At 46.7% G+C, this 25213-nt stretch overlaps 1 protein-coding gene across 1 annotated transcript in view; it reads left to right on the top strand.

Moving 5' to 3' along the window:
* Window positions 1–206: 206 nt before the first annotated feature.
* The window catches only part of Clic (chloride intracellular channel protein 5), a 101387-nt gene continuing 76380 nt past the window's right edge, over window positions 207–25213 (top strand). Inside the window, exon 1 of the mRNA XM_072288899.1 lies at window positions 207–456. Within this exon, the coding sequence (XP_072145000.1) occupies window positions 382–456 (75 nt within the window). The 5' untranslated portion in view covers window positions 207–381. The remainder of the gene's footprint in view (window positions 457–25213) is intronic.

The following is a 25213-nucleotide window of genomic DNA, read 5'->3' on the forward strand; positions in this document are numbered from 1 at the left end:
TGCTGCTCAACACATGTCGGGAAAGCACTCTTCTGACTGGTTGCTCGCTAGCACGAGACCGGGCAGTGAGCGAACTAGAAGGTGGTCCCTCTATACATGGCGGCATTTATCACCAGACTCTTCGTGCCGTATTATCCCCCAGCGGCAAAGACGCGAAGCAGCAAGTCGCGCATGCGCGCCTTTCCGTCTGGCGGCGGCTGCGCCTTTCCTTTCCGCTCGCGTGTGTGTCTGTCTACCGCGCATAGCGGTCGGTAGAGTGTGTGCGGCGGCGGTGAATTTTGCGGCTCTGCGGTGCTTATTTGTGGTGCTCCCCCCTCCCTTCTTGTTTCCTTCGTTCCACCTTTGGGATAACGCCGATCGCCTTCTGGACGTGCCGTCAAGATGTCGGACGACCACAACAATCACGAAGACTCCAATGAGATCCAGGACATACCGGAGATCGAGCTCATCATCAAGGTAACACGCCCGCATCCGCCGTCCCGAGGCAGGCGGCAGCGAACTGTCCGTTAGGCCTAGCAACGGCCGCGGCGCGCTTGCTCCGTGTCCCGCCGTTAGGGGTGGGCATACGGCGGCTCACTTCGAACGTTTTTAGCGACAGCTTTCGCACACACCGGACACGGGGCGTGAGAGGTGCGCCCGCGGTTGGCTTTTCGGCTGCAGCCGGCTCTCTGCCGTGCGTCGCGGGTGTAATCGAAAGTGTGTCTCTCGCCAGGGCAGTGTATTTTGACTCGCCCACCTTTTCGTTGACGTCGCGCATTCTGGCCGTTACCCGCGGCGCCACGGGAATGTGGAGGTTGTTTCGCTTCGGATCACTAATAAATTCCCGTTGCCCGCGTGTCACTACTGATACCGCCTATTTTTTTTTCCCCTTTACATTTTCATTCCCTGTCTGCCCACCCGGAGCGCGGCGCATTTCCTGCGAACGTTCCGTTGTCCCGGCGAAACACCTGTTTTGCGAGCAGGACGGCCCCGTGTTGGCTGGCATGCGTGGTACAGAAAGGAAAATGCGTAGCTCTGCCTGGTTAGGACACGCGCGCGCCAGGTGACACGGTGCGCGTAGAAGATGTGGCCCGAAACCCGGCAGTTTAATCCGTGTCGAACGATTTTGCGTTTGTATGTCACGGCATACTTTCTATTTCAGTCAGCCGGAAAATGCCGGAACTTGGTACGCAGACTGGTTGGTTTCCCTCTCTGAGGAGGTTGTGCCGCGGCGGCAAATGTCCTTGAGCAATATCGCCGGTCTGTGTTTTTCTTTTGTCTTCCTTTATACCGCTCTTCGTTTTTCCGCTCGCTGCTGTGGCTGGACTGTCGGTGCGGCGCTTCTCTGGCCGTAAGCGCCTTCACAGAGGCGCGATAGGCAGTCGGCGGCCTTTGCGCAACTGTTTGCCTGAGAAGGCCAGTGAAGACGGCGTCTGGCGATCCGCTTTCTCGCGTGCCGGCCGTCCCGTTTAGCCGGCTTTCTCGTTTCGGCGAGCGGCGGCACTTTTCCTCGAGCATTTCGTCGATTTCCCCGTTTGCCTCGCTTCTCCCTCCGTGACCCGGCGCGTCAGCTCGGACGTCGCTCTCTCGGAGCTCGCATTTTACCCCCGCTTTCGGGCGAGACGTCACTCTGCTCTAGCGGGACACCCCTCTCTCCCTTTTCGTGTCGTCTGAGTGTGACTGGTGAGGTTTCATGCGCTTCGTGCAGGCACGGCACTGGCATGCACCGAGTCCACGGAGCCTGTCCTTGTGGTCGGTGATGCAGCAAAGCAGCTGGCCGACCGCGAGAAAACGCCGATTCGGTTTATTCTTCGGATGACAGGGTTTCCCGCCGCCACGTTCTCGAGCGTCGGCTGTGGTCTCTCCTGCAAATTTGATTAGACAACGCCCGCCCCACTTGAGACGAAGCGCGTTATCGCTGCCGCTGCGAAGGAAAAAAGGAATATGCCCCCCCCCCACGACCTTGCGTGTCTGTGGGCGTCCCACTTACCTTTGCGCCTTCGGCTGCCCCAGTCGCTCTGTGGGCCAAACTTTCGCTGGCGCGGCCGCGTTCCACCGAGACGCGCGGGTTTGCTTTCGGGCTATCCCTTGCAAACGCGGGCCCCCGCGTTTCACGTCTGTTGGGTGCACTTTCGCATCATGCGCTTCGCGAGCCGCCATTGGCACTGCGGTTGCCTACACGGACACCAGCCGCTTTCATTTGTCACTACGCCTAGCTTCTACATCAGTAGCACACCGGAGTAAAGTTACTCAATCATTTAAAAGTACCGACAGGCTTTGATCCAGCCGACAACGCCTGCGATAGGCTGATCGGTGACATGTGACCTTGCTCCGCCCCTTTGCCGCCATGAAAGTTCCTGCGCGCCGGGCGAAGTGCGCGCGTTTCGCCTGTTGTGCTATGCACATCGCTGCGATAACTTCGTTCCGGGAGGGCCGAAATGCCTTGTTGCTGTGCGGTTGGGTGCCGAAACCGGATGAAGGATGGCAAGAAGTTATTTTGCATCGCGCGCGGCAACCAGAACCTAACCAGACGAAAAGTATGGTTACACAGAATTGCACGGACAGACTTTGAACCATCGGTAACAGCACGACTATGCGAGGCAAGTAACATACAACGATATGAAGGTGGGATAGAAAGTATACACGTGCGTGTGTCGAGCGGTGATAGTATTTCACTCGCTTGCATGAATGTTGAGGGCCGAAGTTTGTGGAGAATATTTATTTTAGTTCGCTGTGAGCCCACTGAATAGATCGGTATGGCCTAAGATGCGAAGGATCGAAATGCCTTGTTGCTGTGTGGATGGGTGCCCAGATCAGACGGAGGACGACAAGAAGTTATTTTGCATCCCGCGCAGCAAACAAAACCTAACCAGAAGGTAATTCTGGTTGCATAGAAATGGATGCAACGACTGAACCGTCGGTAACTGCACGACTATGCGAGGAAAGTAATGTAGAGCGATACGAAGGTGCGAGAGAAAGTATACACCTGTGTGTGCAGAGCTGCAGTAGTATTTCATTCGCGCGCATGAATGTTGACGGCCGAAGTTTGTGGAGATTACAGATTTTAGTGCATTACGAGCCCGTTGACTTAGCAAGTGCAGTATGACCTAGCATGCAAGTAAATAGTGGGGCAGAAACGCATTAACTCGCTGACAAATATCCGCATTGCGTTACGTGCGATAAAAAATAAAATTCAGCAGCGAATTCTACTTTTACACTTTCCTGTGTTTGTGCGCGCGTTGTTAACTGCACCTTACAACATGTCCAAAAAGTAATTTCCAATATCCTAATCGTATTTTGTGCATTGCATATGTGAATAAATATATTGCTAAGTGCCTGCATTACTCTGTTTTTAAAAACGAATACCGCATAGCCACAGCTACTGGCCGTCAAATAATAAAGCGTAATACAGTATGTCAAAGTACTTTCATACAGCTGCGAGCTCGTTCCTTCCAAGTTTCCCTTACACTCGAAGATGTTTCAGTAATCGGCAATGCCATTTTACTGATGAAAAACTCACAACTGCAAATGACACGCGGATGACACGCGCAACTGCACAAGCGTTACACGGATTGCCAGCAAAACACAGTGCAGTAATAGCTGGGCCAATCCGCGTGTGTTTCGTATAAGGGCCCTCTAATTCTTACGAGGCTTTAGCGGTGCACGAAGGGGAAAAGGGATAAGCACAACAATGCGCGTCATGATTCGAGTTTACGCGGTGACGTCGCACGGTTCACAAGAACAGTAAACCGCATTCACACACGCGCACACACTACGCTTGATATTCGTGTGCCGCGAGATCAGATCGCGCTGACAGCCCGAACACGATCGAGGAGACACGCTGACACGATCCATGCTGCCTCTTCATCCTGTCACGACAGTTGCACTGGCTCGTAGCATTGAACCACAAGACACAGCAGTCGTCGTGTAATCGCTACACGACAGACACACTCAGCGGCAAGAAGACTGTTGGCGCACTCGTTTCCACACACACGCAGGATGTTGTTTAGTTGCTGTGAGGGTTGCACGCTTTGAGAATCGCACGTTTCAGCGACGTTATGTCGAAAGTTTTTCGGTCCAAGCGACTGTCAGCCTTCATTTTTACACGACTTCTTCGTTCAGTGCAACCGCTATGTGTACGCAGCACACTTACATGCAAAAGATTTCACAGAGCATACGGGATTAAGCGCAAACGAACGAAATGTAAACATGCGGAATCGAGGCAATCAAGCCCTCATTACGCTCTCTTGAGCTATTTTCTTGGAGCGCTCATTTGAAATTAAAGGACTAAATTTAGCAGTTCGGGTCCTTTTGTTTTTCGCCACAGTCAGGCACCAGCAGGTTTTATTTCCGCGCGTATGCAGATATTTTTTACCTCACGAATGCCGCGGTTTAGTGTGGGCGCCGTCTGCTACAGGAACTTCCTAGGTGGCACGCGTGGCAGATGTCGCTACTTTGAAAATTATAGAGGGACCTTACACCGGAGGGCCGCGAAGCATGCCGTGTTAAGTAACGTCAACATGCGTGTGCTCGTGATATATGAACGCGAGTGGGTGTTCGTAGCCTGGTAGCGCGTCATTCCTCGCCAAACTACAATGCCCGTCTGGCCGCATCTCCGTGCCGTGACACGCATGTGGGATTGAGCTGCTTGTTGGAATGCGGCATTTCCTTGTGGCATGTGCATACAGCCAATGGCATTGTTTGCGGGTGTTCAAGTGCAGGGCGAGTGCACACATGGGAATGCAAGTAGCTGTACTGTTCGCAAGCCCACCATCGCGAGTTCTGTGCAGCTGCAGCTCCATTTGGTGTCGTGGACAAATTAACCTTGAAGTGACAATTTGAGAGCACGAAATAGGCAAGGATTTTATGAATTCGTATTGGATAAAAGCAATTTTGCCCCATAGTGAATAGTTTTCAGAATTTAATGTTCTTCAGAATTTGCTGGCAAGTCGAATTTGTCAGTGCCTCATAATCGGAAAGTGGTTTTGGCACGTAAAACCCCATAATTTATTACATGATATATATGCCCTGCTGCTATTGGGGGCTGCAACTCGTCATCGGAGAGAATGAAATGTGGCATCCAGGGCCACACAAATGCGATTCGATGAGCTTTTGCTGCAAGTTGAAAGTCTACAATGACCAATAGGGAAGACTTGAGAAAAAAAGGTGATTTATTTCATCAAAACTAGCTGTTTTACATGCTCTTCAAAAGACAGCAAGGGTGTAGATTTATCTATTAGATCTATAATCGCACAATAGTTATTGGGAGATTTGAAGTTTCCCATTTAGGGAGCTAAAAATTAAATTATAGGGTTTTACATGCCAAAAGAACTTTCTGATTATGAGGCATGGTGTAGTGGAAGACTCTAGAAATTCCGACCACCTGGGGTTCGTTAACTTGCACCTAAATGTAAGTACACGGTTGTTTTCGCCTCCATCGAAATGTCGCCGTCATGGCCGGGATTTGATCCCGCGACCTCATGCTCAGCAGCCCAACATCATAGCCAGAGAAGTTTGCCATTTAGGGAGCTGCTTGCGATAGTTCAAATATATGGCTTTAAGAAATTCAGGTGTCTAAAATTAGTTTCTTCATTTCCAGGCATGAAAAGTGAATCCTTTTGCAGCCAAAAAAAAAATCAAATGTCAGAAGAGTGTAATTACTTGTACTATTTTGAGCTTTGAATAGGGACATTTCTAGATCAAATATGAATATTTGAGAAGGATTACTTCAGAATACTGAATATTTTCTTATGTCTAAACAAAATTGAATCTGAAGTTTGTGGAGAGGGAGTTGGGTGAACAAGGGAGTTTTGTGTAAATTATTTGACACGTCAGTTATACCGTTTGCATTGACCTTCCTAGCACCTGAGGAGCTTGTAGTGAGAAAAAAATTGTTTGCACTTATCTCCTTGACAATCACAGAGGTGAAACAAGGGAACAGTCTAAAAGCATTTCTTGTTGGGCTAGTTCGTAGCTGTTCATTATAAAATATACACTCCAAATAAACGGACACACACAATAGAACGACACATCGTCAGACATGCATGGAGTCTTGTATTTGTGGGAGAAGAGTGAGATACTACAGCACCACACATTATTTTAAAGGGATGCAGGCAAGACTGGCCATACAATAAATCTAGGTGACATATTTGTACACAGGCTGCCTGAAAGGGGGCCATTCTGGTTGAATGACTGAATTATGGAGCAGAAGCTGTCTGATCCATGGGTCTACTCAGGAACTCGGGCCCCTGCAGAACAACCACAGCTATTTTGCAGCAAAATGTAATTCGGAATAGTCGTCACTTGCGTCTATCGCTCTTCCTTGAGGCTCCAGTAAGGGTTGGTTTGTACTCGAGCAATATTGAATATTTGGCAATTTTATTGTCTGTTCTCGATTGATTTGCAGAGAGACTGATTTGTATTTGATATTGCTACGAAACAGCCACCACAGTGTGGCTGCACTGAAGAGGAGGAAGATGACGTGGACCTGCTTGATATAGCGTTGCCATTTTGGCCTTCCGTTATCTTCCCTGTAAATAAATTGTATATAGCATTGGGCTTCAGCTACACGTAACATTAATTTGGTGGAGGTGGACGTTCCCCGTACCCGTCATGGAGCTTCGCAGCGGTCGCAACGGCGACAGTGCAACTTTGGCTCCTGCTGGCAGCACTTCATCTACACAACCGTCTCCGCCTGCAGCCCCGTCCTACGTCGCCGTTTCCCCCCTTCGGGATCCTGGTGTTTTCAACGGAGTCAGCAGTCCTGATGTTGACGACTGGCTCCACTTATACGAACGTGTCAGCACCAGTCACAGGTGGGATCCGACTATTATGCTTGCAAACGTTCTTTTCTACCTCGACGGAGCTCCACTTGCATGGTTCCAGACTCACGAAGAGGAGTTCTCGTGCTGGGATCTCTTCAAAGAGAAGCTCCGTGACCTTTTTGGCAATCCGTTCGGTCGCCAAGTCAATGCCAAAAAAGCCCTTGCCACACGTGTACAGACGTCGACCGAGTCCTACGTGTCGTACATTCTCGACGTCTTGGCCCTTTGTGCCAAGGCTGACCCGACCATGTCTGAGGACGAGAAGGTTAATCACGTCCTCAAAGGCATTGCTGACGACGCCTTCAATTTACTGGTGTTTACGAACGTCACCAGCATCGATACGATCCTCAAGGAGTGCCGCCGTCTCGAGCATGCTTAAAAGCCGCCGGGTATCCCAGCATATCACGCGACTTCCCAACACAGCTGCTACGTCATCCTGTGACGACCTCTTCCACCAGCCATCACGATGTGACAGCTTGACCCGCATTATTCGTCGTGAGGTCGAAGCGGCATAATCGGCGGCCCCTTCATTCCCGTCACCTGATCATTCTCCGGTGGCAATCTCCTTGATACAGGCTGTCGTCCATCAAGAGTTGTCCCAACGTCGGCCTGCAATCCATTTGTTCCGCACGCTCAGAACCTCTCTCTCCACGCACGTCCCCACCGCGTTCTTCTTGCTCTTATGGACAGTATTTATGGTGTATTTGACTGGTTCCCACTGTGCTCCCACTCGGTTTGCAGCGATAAGGGCTTCCTCTTGTGATTAGAGCCAGAGAAAGGCTGGCCCAGCCAAACATGCCGGCTGCTCTAAGCCACAATGCTCTGAATAGACCACAATGCTCTGAATAAACCAAATATTTACGAGCACTTGATTTGAACCAGCCCAATGTAACCTGCACCGAGAGTGTGCTCAAAAGCGGCGAGTATCCAGAATTATCAAGAATGCTACTCAAGTTTTGCATAAAGTTTTCTGTTAAACCACAATTTTGATAGCGAAGTCTATACAGCAGAAATGATAACTTGGACCTTTGTGGGTAAATGCAGGAATAGGTTTTTCTTTTGTTAAAAAGAAGCTAAAGCTTCCAATATATGTGGTGTATCAGCATTCTTGTTTCAGTGCAAGGAACTAGTGGTTGTCCGGTCATGGTTTGCAATCGTCCTTGAAACATTTGAACACAAGTCACCTTCGAGGCCTTGAGGACACTTACATTCCTTGCAGTACTTGCCATTTCAACCGCTTCCGGCCGACTATTAAATTTACTGCTCACCACTCTCCTAATCAAATCAACTTCCTTGACACAACGGTCTACATAGAAAACGGAGAACTGAGAACGACACTTTACTGGAAACCTACGCATAGCCGGCAATATTTATAAAACACTGCAAGCAAGGAATTTTTGTCGGGAAGCGAAATGAATAACAAGAATCTGCTTATGAAGACGATTATATCCACCACCTAAATGACCATAAAGCAATGCTAGCAGAAGGAAACTACAAGTTCCTCTAGACAGAGCTTATGACATTGCGTCAAGATCGGAGAGGCAGTCTGAATCAGCTAAGAAACAGCTTACACAAGAAGCTGAGAGACCACCAGCCTTTATAACAAAATATTCTAAATGCACTCCCAAACATAAACATCCTACGAAAACACCACCCAATATTATCAAGTAACGAGCGTCTGAGAAAAGCATTCTTGGTGGTACCAAATGTGACTTATTGTCCCAGCAGAAACCTTAGACATGTTAGTGCACAGAAAAGTCCGCCAACATCATTTCCCCATAATAAAAGCATGTTGTTGCCCCAGGTTCAAAACCTGCAGGTACCTTCAAACTGACATTAAAATTAAAAGCGCCCAAATAATTCTGCACACAAAGTGAAAAGTAACTTTACTTGCACTAGTGCCAATGTGATTTACATACATGTGAATCTTCCTTCTGTAAGAAACAGTATATCAGTGAAACAGGACAATCAATGAACGCCAGGTTAGACATTGCGCGGACATTGCTAAAAAACTTGCGAAAGCCACCATCAAGCATTTCAACCAACCAGGTTGTAACTTTGATGAACTTAAACTGAGCATCCTATAGTCACATTTCCATTCTGCACGAGACAGAAAATAGAGAGAATCATACCTCATCCATAAGTTCCAAGACATTCCAACCAACAGGCACAAACATATTAAATAGAGCTTTACCCCTGAATGTAGTGATCTAACTTGGCTCAAACTTGACTTCTAGCAATCTCAAGACAGCTTTGCCGCGCGTCTTAAATCGTACTCGACCTTGCGAATGATTTGCGAACGTCTTGGCTGGGTCGAAGTCCGCTCAAGTTTCAAGTCTGCTTCCAGGCTAGCTTGAAACTGACTTCGTGCGTTATTCCAACATGGCAGCCTCACGAACGGACGTTGCGCGGAGGTTAGCTGCTTTCGAGTTTGCTTGCCACACCATGGATACAGCATTTTCAGAGGCGCATCCCTTGCCAAAAATTCCATGACCTGCCATACGTGACCGAGGGAATCCGATGGAGCTGTACGACGACGAACAATTCCTCCGTCGCTACAGATTCTCGAAGAACGCCATGCGACAACTTCTCGCTATGTTGCCTATCCGGGAAAGCGGGGACAACAGAGGACAGCCTGTGGCCTCCCATGCTGCAGTTGCTGATGGCTCTGATGTTTTACGACACTGGCACATTTCAAACAGTCACCGGGCATCCGGTCCGCATTCCTCAGTGAACAACGCGCCGCGCAGTTGGAAAGATGACTCTGCACATTGCAAAGCACCTGCGCCCACTGCTGGTGCGCTTTCCACAGTCGTGGTAAGATTGATTGCAAGCGTATTTTCTTATCTCCGATGGTTACACATGCCATCACTAGTTATTAGCACTCACGACGATATTTACGTTCAGCATGCCGGACTGTCATGCACTCATCCACCAAATACAGAACATGCGCACGAGCATAAAAAGTAGCCCAAATGAGCCAGTCATGCAGAACATGTGCGCTTACCAGTTTCGTGGCGCTGTCGCTTTTCTTTAGCACTCTCCGCTTTTGCTTCAGGTTGTTCGAGCATTTATTCAGTTGCAGGTGATTGCGCCCCGTAATCCCGGGGTTGGCATTATATTGTTTTGCTATTTCATTCCATGTCTCATTCTTCTTGGTCAACGACGTGACATCAGTTTTCTTGCATTACACAATATGCTTGCAGTCGTTCACAACTGTGGTCAGTGGGCTCTTTTCGTCTTAGTAAAACAAACGAGGTGCCGTCTTGTGTTGTGCATTCTCTTGGGAGGAGAGCGTACGTGAGTGCGACATTTCAGCATCAAAGCCTGTTGACAGGACAACAATTTTGTACCACATGCGGCGCGGCCATCGCGCGAGCCCCACAACTTGTTTTCCTAACAGACGACACGCGCTGCCAATTTGCGATGTCTGACTGTGCCACTCTCCCTCTCGTTCTCGGCAAAGATTCCATGCGAAGTAGACAAATCGTGTGCACGTGTCATTTTATTTATTTATTTATTTTGTTTTTTATCCTGTGTTGTCACCCATATGGGTCTGGACAGGGGACGTTACGGTGCTCGGTACTCTTCATTCGCGGCACATGTTGCAGTTGTTTTTTTCTTTTCTTGTTTATTACTCCGGCCTAGCGCGTTCGAATAGGTTGGCCTTTTCTTTGAATGGTCACGTAGCCCAACCAGAACAAGGGCCGTCCCCTTCCTGCTGGAATGCCTATAGGCGAAAAAGGAATCACGAGCTCCCTCAGAAACCGACTGTATGCCTCATCTCGGCCTCTTGCATCCAGTTGCCGGCCCAGACGGTGCATGAACGCCTTGCGGCAATCGAGAACAAAAGCCGTTGGAAGCCCGCCATATCAACCAATCATTTTGTTCGCTTCTCTACGGCCAGTTATACAAACGCGCAACAAGACCTATAGGTTAAAAAGATGCTAAAGCTGAAATAAATGTGACTATAAAATTAATTCGCACTCAAATACACTGTCGCGTAAAAGTGGAGCACCGACTTGAAAAAATGGTAACCTGCAACTCAAAAAGTGCGCTTAAACCCACCGGTAACTGGCGTTTTCCGCAAGCAGCACTGCCCATCGTAGCTGCGGACATCGCCAGATGGAATAAATTTACCCAAACTCTACTTCAGCACTTATGCCCTGGTTGAAATTTGGAAAGATACATACTTTTTTGCTGTATAACGTGCTTTACGCTAATAAATTTATTATTAACCTCGAACACAGACAAGCAACCTACTTTTGCATTGAAGTACAGTCTTGACTTGAAGAAAGTCAGCTTGAGCATTTATGAAACACGAAAGCCAACTTGGCCGTTTTGAAGTCTGCTTCTTGCTTTGGGCCGACTTTGTCAAGTCCAAGCATGATCCAAGTTAGATCTCTGCATTCGGGGGTTAGAATCTATTCGCTATGCTAAATTTCAAGCTACAGGCAAACACAGTTATTTTTCATTGGGTTGCTTAGTGTCTTGCCTTTTCTTTTCTCCCTTTCTTTTTTTTATTTATACATGTACCATTTGATTATTTTTCCACAAGCACCATTTTATGCCACTTCTTTTATTTTGTTTTGCCTCAAGACCATAGTTCACTGACCTCCACTGAAAAACCCTTCCACAAAAGGCCCCTTCCACGAAAAAACACAGCTGGCTGATGCACCTCACATTCTTCCACCAACGTTGAATAGTGCACCTTTGTTTTAAATTCTAGACGCTCACCGCTAAAACACCCTCTGTCCTTGCCTCGCCCACCCGCCTCAGCCCCTCTCCCCTTTAGAAGAACCCTACCTATGTATACTGTGCCAAGGAAAGCATATGTCGCCTTGAAAAAGACAAGTCCACTTGTAAGAATGTTGGCTCCCACTTTTATCTTGTTCTTGTTTTGCCCATCTTGAATTTTTTTGTTCTGCCTTCCCCATGTTTTTCCTTAAAGTACTAAGAATTCGAAGTTCCATTTCAGTTAAGCTCATTGCACTTTACTTGGCTCCTCTGACCACAAAGTTTCGGCAGTCTGTAAGTCAGTCCAGTTGGCAGTACTATGATGGTAGTCAAGGGGTTCCAAGTGGTCGTTTTATCAAAAACTTTTGACAGTTTGTTTTCAGGGAAAAAAGAGACCTTTGCACTCATTCACCAAACAATGTACAGTCAACTCTAAGTTGTACGAACGTCGGTTTATCAAATATTTCAGAATAACGAACTTTTTAAAAGTCCCCCGCAGTTTTCTTATAGATTCTATGCAAAAGTGTTTCACTTAAACGAATTTCGGAACAGTCAATATTTCAGTTTAACGAACTCGCTCAGAGGACCAAGGCTTTTTACGATCAGAACCGATGCCCGCCCTCATCAAACCGCCGCTCGAGCGGCAGTACACCGTCGCTGGCGCTACAGCGCCCCTAGGGCAAAGCGGTGGCGCGGAAAACGAACGGCAGCGAGGCATGGCCTCCGAGATCGCCTGCACAAAACGCGCAAGCATGTAATCTTGGAGGCCATGAAAAAAGTAACATAGCTAGCGCTTACAACGCTGCCAGAGCAAAGCGGCGATCTGTCACACCACAAGCCACTTGGTTTGTGTTTTTTTTCCAACCGGCTAGTCGTGGCATGGTTGTCTCTTTCTTTCGAAGAAGAGGCAACTGCCGAGCCAGTTTCAAGCCCTATAACTCTAGCTGAGGTTGTATGGTACATAGGAAAGTTGAGACACTTTGTGTCTCAACAGCAAGCTGTGCCAGAAAAAGTGTACAAAAACATTGAGGCTCAAACAATGAAACGCTCCTTTCTTTAGACCGCTTCCTAACCTTACGTGAGGCCTCCTTAATGCAAAGGACCGATGGAGGAAGCAAGCGTACTGTGAAAGCTTCCTTCGCCCGTCCTCGCGTAAGGAACGGTTGCCGCATGCCTGGGTTCGAGAGGATCTCTTCAAAGCTTTACGCGAACACCACTATTCAATAGAAATATGTTGCGTCGTCGCATAACCTTCAAGTTGAAGTGCTATTATAGAGACGCGTGAACGCTTTCTTCTTGTTTTGCTTGCTAAACGTGTAAAAAAATACATTACAGCGCAAAACTTGATGTGCTCCAGCAACGCTGGCACGCCGGCATCATGCAACGCATAGCAACGTCTAGGAACGCCACTCATGCCGAACGTGCGGCTGATACGAACATGCTTGGCAAGGCGTACCGTGCCCGCGCTTCTATGCAGGCCGGTGACAGCGCCCATGCGCAAACATCCATCACGTGGCTAAGCAGCGAGGTAAAGCGCTCGTTCAGGGCCAGGAGCTGCGTAAGGACGCGTGAAGGTAGCTTCGGACCTACATTACGCTGAGGAAGCGCCAAGGAACCCTTCACTGAGGGCCCCTCAGTAGGGAAGCTTTCAGAGTGGCGTAAGGTGGCCTCACTGGAATGAAGGCTTCCTTACTGAGGTAAGGAAGATTTCATTGTTTGGCCCTGACTCTTTGGACAGTTTTGTTACTTCCTGTGCTTTAAATGTACAAGTGCAGAAGAAGATTACAGGTTTTTTTCTAAGTGAGAAAGGCAGCATTATAACTGGTGTGGAACCTTGTACTTGTTGTGTACAAATTCCATTTCACACATTTCTAACACTATGGATGCCATGTCTTTTGCTCCATGAATTGCACTTCAAACTTTTGACTCTGTATGCCATGTCCTATGTTGGGCTAGTGAATATTTAGTATAGTGAACTTTCAGTTAAGTGAACTATTTCCTTCGGTTGCTTGAAGTTCACTCAGTGAGAGTTCACTGTATAACTGCATACTGTATCATATGGTAATACTTGCCTCTCAAAATCATCAGGTCATTCTCATTCTTCACATCATAGCCAACTAAAAAAGTGCAGGCAAACCTTCGCTATTTTTTTTCTGTGCAGCTTTCAAGTGTAAGAATTATGAAAATGGCCTGTTTGTTTACAAACTTCTTGCGCATCGTCTGATGCACTGTTGTCGCACATTTCAAGAGAAATGATTTTGAGAGTTGCAGATGCTATGAATTTCAGGGCTGTAGGTAGCAAAGATGCTGGATAAATGTGTGAATTTCTTGTGTGTTAACAGTAGAACCTGTTAAGTGTATCATATGTACCCGGCGCGTCAAGTATAGGGTCAGTGAGTGTGAGAATGCCACCTTCCTGAATGTTACCAGATCCTTTTCTTTTTACTATTTATCCGAGGCATAGGGAAATAAGCACTTCCTGTTGTCGGACACCATTCAGGCGGTTGAGTCTTTCAAGCAGATGGAGGCCCTGACGGGTGAGAACCCTGAAACACAATTGTGGCCATTGCGGAGTAGCTTCAAGTAGCAGGCTCAACTGCTAAGCTTTCTATTCGTGATGTCATTATGTGCCTCTCCTAAAGTAATGGGTTTCCTTGCCTCCCACAGGGTATGCGTGACCCAATAGCAAGTGGGTGTAAACTTCAGCCAGGTCACCCGTCAGTGTGGTAGCTAGTAGGGAGGGATGGCCTTGTCATGCCATCTGTTGACTGTGTAGGATAACATATAAAGCAGAATGTGACTTATTACACTGAAAGAAGTATCCCTCATCACTGATTTGCAGCAACTTGCAGCACCAAGTAGGGAAAAGCGAGTTGCATGTGTTGCGTGGACAGTGCCATTTAGCAAATAACTAGTCTATCATATATAAATGAGTATATTTAAGGATTAGCTGCTCAGCTTAGGAATAAATGTGTCTAGTTCCATTATGAATGGATTGTGAGCAGTCTTGATGTCTAGGCACTAGAAATGCTGTTTTAGGTGGCAATAACAGGTGCAAAGCTGTCATATAAGGTGTATATAGGCACTATTATCCTTTAGTCGTGTATAAGCAGAAATAATAAACTTCTACTGTGTCTGAGCAACAATTATGGTTTCCTAAAAAACACAGCCCACTAAACCTGTTTTTTTTTTCTAATTCACACTATTCTCATTAAATTGAAATGAGGAAAGTTGCCTTGGTTAGATTTACCTAAACATTATTGTAACTAGACACAAGAAAAATAAAAGGAGCAACAAACACCGTCTCAAGATTTTCAGGTTTAATGTTTCACCTTTTTTTTATTACATATTGGTTTGTGCACAGGAAAGGTACGCTTATCCATTGAATTTAGGAACACATAATTGTGCTTGGTTGGATGATCCAATGCCCTTTGGAATTTCAGAATGTTCTTCGGTCAGAACTTTTACAGTCCTTTCACTACCGAAAGCCCAGGATTTTTGTCTGAAAACTGACTGTAGTTTTGAGCTAGCTCTTTTAGCAACAGGTCCATTGGGGATAAATGGGGATTTTCTTGAATGTCAAAGTGAATCCAACATTCTTGGTTTGAGTTTCACCTGAGCATTCAAGTTTCTCGATCATGGGTGCTAAAAACGGGAAGTGAGTGCACAAGTGCACAGAGTCGCCTTCAACTGTATAGTCAGTCGCATGGCATAGTTTGAGCCCTTATCACAGTGGTGGACTTGTCTGCTGCAAAGCAGTTATTAATAGCCTTTATACTTCCAAAGGTTCTGGTAATAAATAGGCTCCCTATAGCTGGGTTCACCAGCGGGTTTCCAGCAGCCAAGTTCCCCAGCACGTCGTAAACAAAATAAGGCTAGAACAAATCATGGAAAAAGAGCATTTGTAAAGTTTCAAAATCATATACTGCTACCGAGATTGAAATAGGCATCTATAGTTGCAAAAAAATTGGCACTAAATTTTTTTAGGCCCGTGGTCTGTGCTTATATGGTAAATAAGCATGATGAGGGCATAAGGAAAAAATAGGCATTTTGCCTAAATTTCCGGTCTCTGTTTATGAGCAGTTACAAGCCTGAGCCAGGAATGATGTTGAGTGCCCTTTTGTTCATTTTAATGTGATTAGCATTAGTTGCCTACTTTGGGCATATTGGGCCAATCTATCTAATATCTTATGACAGCCCAGTGGCCCAAGTTGTCTACCAGTTGGGTCACAAGGTCATGGTCGTGGCGGTGTCCTGGTCATTAAATCATGGTCATTCCAGCTTTGTCATCCGACTCTTGTTATGCTCTCGTCTTGCCATCATCCTCATAAGACATTATGCATTTGTTTTCACTGCCGTCGTGGTCGTTCCCACTGTTGCTAAGCTAGCTTCAGTTGTCAAACTCTGTGGGTGTTGCAGGGAACCGCCACCCATCCGCGCCTTCATGGCACTACAGTTGCATTCAGCTTCCTCACCAGCCAGCTACGCGGACAGGCCAGGCAAAGAACGCGGTGCAGTGTTTCTCTAGTTGGTTGCTGACAACGGATTTCAGCAAGCGTGTCATCCACAAAACTGTAGCCTTTGCCGCGTTAAGGCTATCGGGAGACGATGTCCGCATGCTATGTTCCTGGCTCCACAAGCAGCTATCGGAATGATGTCGACAGTAAGGTGCGACGCTTCGCTCTGCGTGGAACAGAGTGATTGCTCGTGCCGACTGGGAACTCTGTGAATTCCAAGGTGTGTGATTTACAATTTCATGAGCAGGACATCTTAAAGTGTTATGGGCATATTATCAACGGACGGATGGTTGAGGTTCCATGAAGCAAGTGGACGCTTGTCGAGGGTGTGGTGCCAAAAGTGTTCCCGAACCTTCCCTCATACCTGTTGAAGCTGCCAAAGAAATGCGAACGAAGAGAGCAGAACATTGGAAAATTAGCCGGCCTCACCTTGTCACATTCAAGTGAGAGTCAATGGGAACACTCACAAGAAGTGCACATCGTTTATAGCCCAGGTTCCTCTCTTGAAACTATGAAAGAAGTCACTTTAAGTGAAATTGAAGGCGTTCGGCTGCAGTCTTTGTGGCAGATGCTTACTCATGAGTACATCAATGGCAAATGTGTTGTTTTTCACTCTAGACACACAACGAAGGCGCCCTCAGATTTAAAAATGGGCTTCAGTGGGCACTGAGAATAGAGCCACGCCAAGTGCTCTTGGCGATGTGGTCTTGGTGTTCAAGGGCGTTAGCATCCGCACATTGGATGACCTAGTAGTTCTAATAAGCAGAGTTGACGGTCTCTGTGTCCGTCATTCGCTAGAATCTGTAAAAGGTACAAGCTTTTCGTGCAGGTGCAAGGTGCTCACTTCTGAAGCTATGTGCCAAGCTGCTGTAGATGGAGTTGGATTCCACGGGGGTGCATATCATTTGCCTAGACTGTCCCTTGTGACACTTTAGGTCATCTCGTCCTCGTGCTATCAACGTCATACTGTCTTTCTCTCCATCATCATATGTGTGGCATACAGTTGTTTTTACTTCATTTTCTTTAATAAAGTCTTCATTGGTTCTCAATAAAATTGTGCTGTTATTTTTGCAGATGATAAATTTGGTCTCGCTAGCTGGCTTACAACTGCCCCAGGCCAAAGTGTTAATTGAGTAAAAGCAGCGGGGAAACGTGCCAAGCTGCTCTGGGTGAAAAGTAGACTGCGCAAAAGGTTAAGACGACAGGAAGAAATACACGACAGAAATACAGCTTGTGCACTTTGTCCTATGCGTTTCTTCTTTTTGTGCCAGTTTACCCTTCTTTCAGTATCAGCCAACTAGCCCGATAAACCTTATTGCTGTAGGTGGATACCACTTTCGCACGGTATCACTAATTTGGGCAAGGCAAAACGCCAGTGAACATCATCATTAGCAGCAGCTTATTTTATGTCCACTGTAGGACGAAGGCCTCTCCCTGTGATCTCCAATTACCCCTGTCCTGCGCCAACCGATTCCAGCTAGCACCCCCAAATTTCCAAATTTCGTCGCACCACCTAGTCTGCCATCCTATAGACCGTTTTTTCGTAGGCGCCGCCATATTGTGAACACAGTGGCGCCGCCTATGAGCAGCGCCATACTGGCTTGGGTGAAAGCGGTCTTTTGCATGGCAGGTATACGCTCGGCGGTAGGTTCTGGCGTTTGTTTTCGCGGTCGTGCGTTCTGTTTAGTATGACGTGCGTCTTCTACGTGGTAAACGGTTCTGTGAGACGTGCTGAAGTGGTTTAAGGCGTCATGGCCGGAATTTCTGCTGGCGTTGAGGTGGACGGAACACGCAGCGCGATGTGTGCGTGCATATTTGAGCCTACGATCAGCCTCGGAGATCAATTGTGTATTTCTGAATGTTCCAATCACTAATGTGACCTTATTGCAGTATTATCCTCTATTTCTAAGCTGCGGTTTAGGAGCCATGAAGCATACGCGACGATCGTAACAGTGGGGGTACCGTTGTGCTACGATAGGAGCTGTGCTGTTGTACTTTGACAAGCGTTCAAACTGTTCGCAGCAGGTTATCTTGCGTGACTACTTGGTTGGATGGATGAGGTTTCCACCCATGAATAAAATAGTTTTGGCTAGTAATAGCGGCATAGCTAAGAGTCTGAATTAAGCTTGTCCAGCAAAGCGGCCGTTTACGAAATGCGCGAGCGTTCTAAGCAGTAGTATAGGTGCTGGATTACGGATATCTTTGTTCTATATAGCGCATGGTCCAAGCGGTTATATATTTCTAAACGTTGTGCGACGTTAGCCCGTTTTCTCTTGCTTTGATAGGAGGAGGATGATAACCGAATTTTTTTTTTGCAGTTGTGTTCGTTCAGTTCTCTACGACGCACTCACACGTATTACGGAAATTTGGCCCTCAAAAATAGCCATCGCATTCTTTTTATGCGAACCATTTCATATATTATGGCTGTATACTGGCCAAAAAGGCAATGCCGAAGTACACAGCTTATATATGTATCGTGCTGGCTCACCAACCGCAGTGATCGCTGTGTTGAGCAGCGCCATGGGCCTATGGTAATTTCAAGCATACTAGACTTGAAATGCGTGAGAACGATGCCAGTGTATCACAAACATTTGATAGCGCCTGCCGCTCAGATGTTTCGTGTTTGCCTTAGGTTGGCCGTGCACGAGCATGCGCTCTTATGTTTTATGTTTTACTCCCTACGGCAATCGATCAGACAGTGAGCTGATTTACCATTTAATGCTGGTAATACAGATACGCCGGTTTTCTTTGTTGTATTAAAATCGATATAAGCAATATAGTAAACAACACATACACGCATCGCGACTGATAATGCGCGCGTACACCGCGGTCATTATGCGCGTCACATTTTTGCGCCCCCAAGACATATTTCTGCCTACAGTAGTTACCGATGTACCGAAAGGCTTCCCTGACGAACTTATATGAACGAGCATGGCGTAAATTTCACAAAGTAAGATCTAAAACATCTCGAAATCGTTCCGCAGCACGCGATAGCAATTCTTTCAAGCAGCGCCACGCCGGATCGCCCAAGCCAGAGAGGAGGAAAGGCTCCGCGCGCGCCCTATCCTCCTCTCCCGATGAAACGGTCTATACTGTGCTTCCCTTCTCTTGGTACCCATTCTGTCACCCTAATGGTCCAATGGTTATCTAATCTGCGTATTGCATGACCTGCCCAGCATAATTTTTTTCTCTTAATGTCTATTAGAATATCGTCTATACCCGTTTGCTCTCTGATCCAAACCGCTCTCTGTGTCTTATTCTTATGCCTAGCATTTTTCGTTCCATCGCTCTTTGCGCGGTCCGTAACTTGTTCTCAAACTTCTTTGTCAGTCTCCAAGTCTCTGCCCCATATGTCGGCGCCGGTAAAATTCACTGATTGTATACTTTCCTTTTCCATGATAACGGTAAGCGCCCAGTCAGGAGCTCACGATGTCTGGCAGAACGCCAGTGAACGTGAAACATGCGAAAGCTGCCCTTCCGCACGAGCTCAAGGCTCAAGATGCGAGGCATCTGCAGTGGAGCTCGATGGAACGGTGCCACCATCTGGTGGCTGTTAAAGGAGTGGAGACAGCAGCAGTAAGCACATGTGCATAGTTTGACAACTGAAGCTAGTCTAATAAAGTTGGTCATTCCAGCTTCGCCATCCAGCTCTCCTCATGCCGTTGTCAGTCTTTGCAAGAGTCTTGTAGTCATACCATTGCAGTTATATACTCGTCTTCATCCCATTGTCCTCATATTATTGTCATTGCATTGTCGTCATACATTCATCATTATGCATTCATTGTGATGCCTTCACGGCCGTTCCATCATAGTCATTTTTAATGTCATTTGAGTCTCGTCATGCTGTCATCGTCGTGCTCCCTTTTTACCAGCGTCATCACTTCAGTAACATCATCCCATCGTTGTCATGCTGTTGTCACCATGCCTTTGTCGTTCCATCGATGTCAATCCTTCTTTATCATGCTAACCTGGTCTAACCACAGTCACCTAACCAGTCACTACGGCTTACACTGTACTGAGGTGGTAAGAGCTGTCTGCTGTAACAAGAAGCTGTTAAAAAATCTAATTAGGTATCGCTTCATCTGAGGACCAAGGTGTCTACCAACTGGGAAAATACGAAATTCTCAGCTATTTTCAGTAATCTGGAAATACTTCACAGAAACTTGGGGCATTTGTGCTTCTATCAGTGAAATTGAGCTGTAATTTTATTGAAAGGGAACAAAAGCCGCGCTAGTGCTGACTTAAGTAACAGAGGAATCGTAACGAATGATCTTCGACGCCGTTCATCGGCTGGAGGAGTTGCCAGTGTACAGCCCATGGCCGATTTTCAGGAGGCCAGATTTCTCGCTCAAGCCCGATAATTCGGACTGCTTCGCGACGTACCCCATAGAGTCAACGTATAAGAATGTCTGAAATCTTGGGCGCAAGAATACTTCGTTGTCTGATTTTCTGGACTTTTTTCCGTGACCACAAGTTCGAAACGGCATTAAAGCCACCACCGCTGCCATTTTGATTATCTTACCGCCTTGAACTGGTGCTTTCGCACGGCGCTCTCCACTGGCAGCCGTAGGCATGAAAGCTAGGCCTAGCTGCTTCGACTTTCGCTATTAAGCTTCTTGCCGTTCGGTGCCATATTTTCATTGAAAGAATTCGCTGCTGACAGCTATGGCACTGACTCCACCCTTGTCGACTGGCTTCGAAGATAGAAAGGCACTGCGCGTTGCATAATGGCAGTTCCTGAAAGTCAGCTTCGCCTCAACACAGCAATGTTACGCGGAGAAGCATACACGAAGTATTGCGGTGAAGCTTAAAAAATATGGGAAGGGGGCAATTGTCACGGGACACATCATGAACAGCAGGTTGCCATTATCCCTCAAGAAAAAAGTGTATAACAGCTGTGTCTTGCCAGTACTCACGTACGGGGCAGAAACCTGGAGGCTTACGAAAAGGGCTCTACTTAAATTGAGGACGATGCAACGAGCTGTGGAATGAAGAATGATGGATAAGAATGAAGAACGTTAAGGGATAAGAAAAGAGCAGATTGAGGGAGGGAACAAATGCGAGTTAATGACATCTTAGCTGAAATCAAGAAAAAGAAATGGGCATGGGCAGGACATGTAATGAGAAGGCAAGATAACCGACGGTCATTAAGGGTTACGGACTGGATACCAAGAGGAGGGAAGCGTAGCAGGGGGCGGCAGAAAGTTAGGTGGGCGGATGAGATTAAGAAGTTTGTAGGGACAGCATGGTCACAATTAGTACATGACCGGGGTAGTTGAAGTATGGGAGAGGCCTTTGCCCTGCAGTGGGCGTAACCAGGCTTGTGATGATGATGATGATATGTGTTCCTTAATTATACACACATGCACCCGCCATCTCCTGTCACAGTGCGAGCACCGATACTCCTAATTAGTGTACTGGCAGACCTTCAGAGCTTTTTGGACGTGCTCGTGGAGATTTGAGCCCTTGAGGGCAGCCAAAGACAGGCATTCAATTTTTCGGACTGCCCAATTTTCCGGGCGTTTTCGCGGCCTTTAGGGAGTTCGAAAAATTGGACGTTGACTGTACAGCTGACCAAACAGGATGCTTCAGATAGTCCGTGGGGGCGAACGCACGGCGGAAGGACAAGAACAGAAAGGACCGACGCATTGGGCAATGAACAGGAAAGAGAGCGTGCCGCCACTTCTTTGAAGGAGCTTGAGCTCAGAAAAAAGTGTTGGCTGACGCCGAGATGCAGGTGTCATCCAAACCAAAATAAACACTTTCAAGCAATGGAAAGCAACACTGAGGCATTGTGCATGGGTTGAGAGTATGTCAGATAGGCACGTTCCTTGTTCATTAAACACAGACATATCAATGACATAATTATCTGATTTCCAAAGTGAACTGCTTCTTCTTTGGACGTAAAGGACCTTTATTTTCAGTTCCCCACAATGAATTGTTTGTAGCAGTGCACGAAGCGACTGAACTCAATGGGATGTTCGTTTCCAAAACCAAGTAGGCATGAGTATTGGAGCGCTTTATCTGCCCCAGTGCTATGGAATATTTTCCTGGTAACATTGACAACCTCATTTCCACATCCTTGAACAACGATCCTATTGTGCATGTGTTTAGACAGGATGTTTTCTTTTTTAATTTTTTTACCCCTTTCATTAGGGGACATAGTAGATAATATAGCGCAGGATAATTTATTTTTAAGGGCTGTTCTCGGTTTAAATTTCACCTGTGAACTGCTGGATGACGAAGCCATAATGTACCTCAATTTACAACTAACTTTTCACAACAATGACCATCTGTGTGACCATCTGTGCTGGATGTTTTCACTCCAGACAAAAAAAGCACTAATGCCATATGAATCTAATCAGTCTAAAATTGGTCAAGAGGGGTGTAGCGGTTGGACGCCTTCTGGATGGAGTGCAGAAGAGTTGCTGCCACCGCATGGTGTGTAGCCTGAAACAGCAGGTTGAGAGGTTATTCGTAACGGATTTTCCTTTCTGTGTCGTTTGGGCTGTTGGTTGCTTAAAGCCGAGTTGCGGAAAGTGAAGGGTCTTGCAGGCCAAAAGTCGCCGACATCAGAGTGAATGAGGAAATTAGAAGTAATGCGATGTTTATAAAATCTACCACAGCATTAAGAGGGCTAAAAGGCAAGGTGCAAGCGTTTTTTCCGCACTTTGTAAATTGGCTGGCCTGTATACAAGAATTCTAAACAAGGGGAGAAGGAGAGGGGTGTGTAAAATCAACCACGTGAAACCCTTCTTAGAGTGCAAGACTGGCGTCGTTTATCTCATTCCGTTCCCATGTGGAAAAATGTACAAAGGCCAGACGGGCAGAAGTGTTAATAAGCACTTGGAAGAACATAACACATCCTTAAGTGGGGACCAGAGAAGCAATTTAGCAGTTCTTTGCTGCAGCTGAAAGAAGTGCAAAAGAATTCCGATGTGCGATCGTGTGGCCATTTTTGGAAGGGCAAGAACTAGGTATGAGCAGCAAATCTTAGAAGCCTGTCACTTTGGAAATCAGAAAAGTAATGGTCAGTGATATGTCCTTGTGTTTAACGAACAAGGAACACTCCTACCTAGCGGGTAGGTAAAAGGTGATCAAGCTGTTGGTAATGCACGTGTCACGGGAGCAGTTAAAGATGCACATGCGTTAGATGTTTTCATGCGGTAATGTACATTCCAACAAAGCACAGTTGAAAGTCCAGCGTCTGTCCGTGTCTAATGCCCTATTCTTGTGTATTCACTGTTAGCCCTTTCTCAAGTTGATTTTTGAATCTACAAGACCGTGAAAAAAAGGTCTGCAAGAGCAGTTAAGTGTGAGGTCGCTTCGCTCACTATTGAAAGCGCAGGTGATGTGAAAGTGTTTACTGCGGAATGGTGTAGTGCTAGCTTATTTGTGGTCTACAGACATTTCCCGTTTCAGGTACAACTGCTTGTCTAGCTGGCACAAGGAAATAAGTACAAAGTTGATGCCAGCATTGGCTGTCAGAGTGCGGTGGTGAAGGCTTGTAACACAGTAAAGTGCTTTTGTTCAAATGGCTTTCACTTGGGGCGCATTTTCTGGTGAAAAATAGCATCCCCAGCTACCATGCTGTTGTCACTGCATAATATTGCCACAATTGCAAATGGGAAATACCTCCTGTTTGCAGCATGCGCATTTGTGGAATAGGCGTCAGCAACACCTGCCGCCGATGACAGACCAGCCATAGCCATGAGGGGCACGTGTGTTGTGCTGCGAAGTGGTTCAGAAGGTGCAGCTAAATCAGGGGCCCAATAATTCCAGTTCCATTACTGGGCTTGATCAGTGGAAATGTATTGCAGTGTCCATCTGGAAATGTGTGCGCATCCCATACCTCGGACGTATAGGATGGACATGCTTTTCTGGGGTGGGGGAGAAGTCAACAGCTGAAGGTCCCGTAGTTTGTTTCCTCTTTTTTGTTGTCGGGTTGTTTTTCAAATGAAGTCCTCCATGTAGCCATTCCTTTTAAGTTCGTTGAGAACCCTTCTTTTCTTTCTTTTGATCCGATTCTGAAGAGGAATGAGTTTCGACTCTTAAATAATTTACAACAGAGACCTTGTGGTTTGCCGGATGGTCAGATTCGAAGTGAAAGTAGCGGCCCGTGTGTGTTGGTTTTCGGTAGACTTAAAATTTTTCAATGCCGTCTGTTCGTGTAACTTGTACATGTAAGAATGGGAGCAATCTGTTCTGTTCGCACTCATATGTGAACTGTATATCCGGGTCTATGGAGTTTAAGTGTCTCTGCAGGTTTTCGATTCGCCCCATCTTCACGATGCAAAAGCAATCATCCACGTACCTGAGGAAGACTTTTGGTTTCGGGGAAAACTACTCGGAGCTCTTACCTCGACATTCTCCATAGTCAAGTGAGCTATGGCAATGGAAATTGAGGCCCCCCATGGGTGTTCCTTAACCTGTCTGTAGTAGCTGCCTCGAAAAGTGAAATAGGTATTGAACAGGCACAGCTCGAGAAGGTGGCAGATCTCATCTACACTTAAGGGAGTTCTCTCACTGAGTGCATCGTTGCATTCCAGGGCATCCCTAGTTGCAAAAATAGCCAACCTAATGGGTACTGTGGTCACATCAATAGAGACTAGGCATTCATGATCTTCGATACATACCTTTGATGCGAGTTTGATGAAATTCTCGGAGTCGCACATGTGGGATGCTGACCTTCCGGTGAGTGGGGATGTAATCTGGTGCAAGTGGATAGTGATCGCAGTGGGGAGGGAACACGAAAAGTCTACGATTGGTCGTAAGGGGATTCCGGGTTTATGGAGTTTTGGCAAGCCGTAAAAAGCTGGGGCGGATCCATTCCTACACATTAATTTTAGGTAGAGATATTGAGAATTTGGGTAACTGCGGAATATTTCAACGAGTGTCTTATTCAGCACCGATTGGGTTCTTGTAGTGGGGTGTTTTAGTTTCTTGTAGTCTTGGCTGGTAAATAGGGCAGATGCCTTTTCCTCATAGTCCTGTATGTTCAGAACAACGGTTCAGTTCTCCTTGTCTGCCAGTAGGATTACAATGCTTGCATCTTTCACTATTCTCAGTGCTCTTATTTCGTCAGAAGACAAGTTTCGTTCTTTTCTGCGGCTGTTATTGAACCTTATTATGCCGATTGCGTTCAGTCTGACCTGT

Source organism: Dermacentor andersoni, chromosome 6, assembly GCF_023375885.2.
Source record: "Dermacentor andersoni chromosome 6, qqDerAnde1_hic_scaffold, whole genome shotgun sequence".
Lineage (NCBI taxonomy): Eukaryota > Metazoa > Arthropoda > Arachnida > Ixodida > Ixodidae > Dermacentor > Dermacentor andersoni.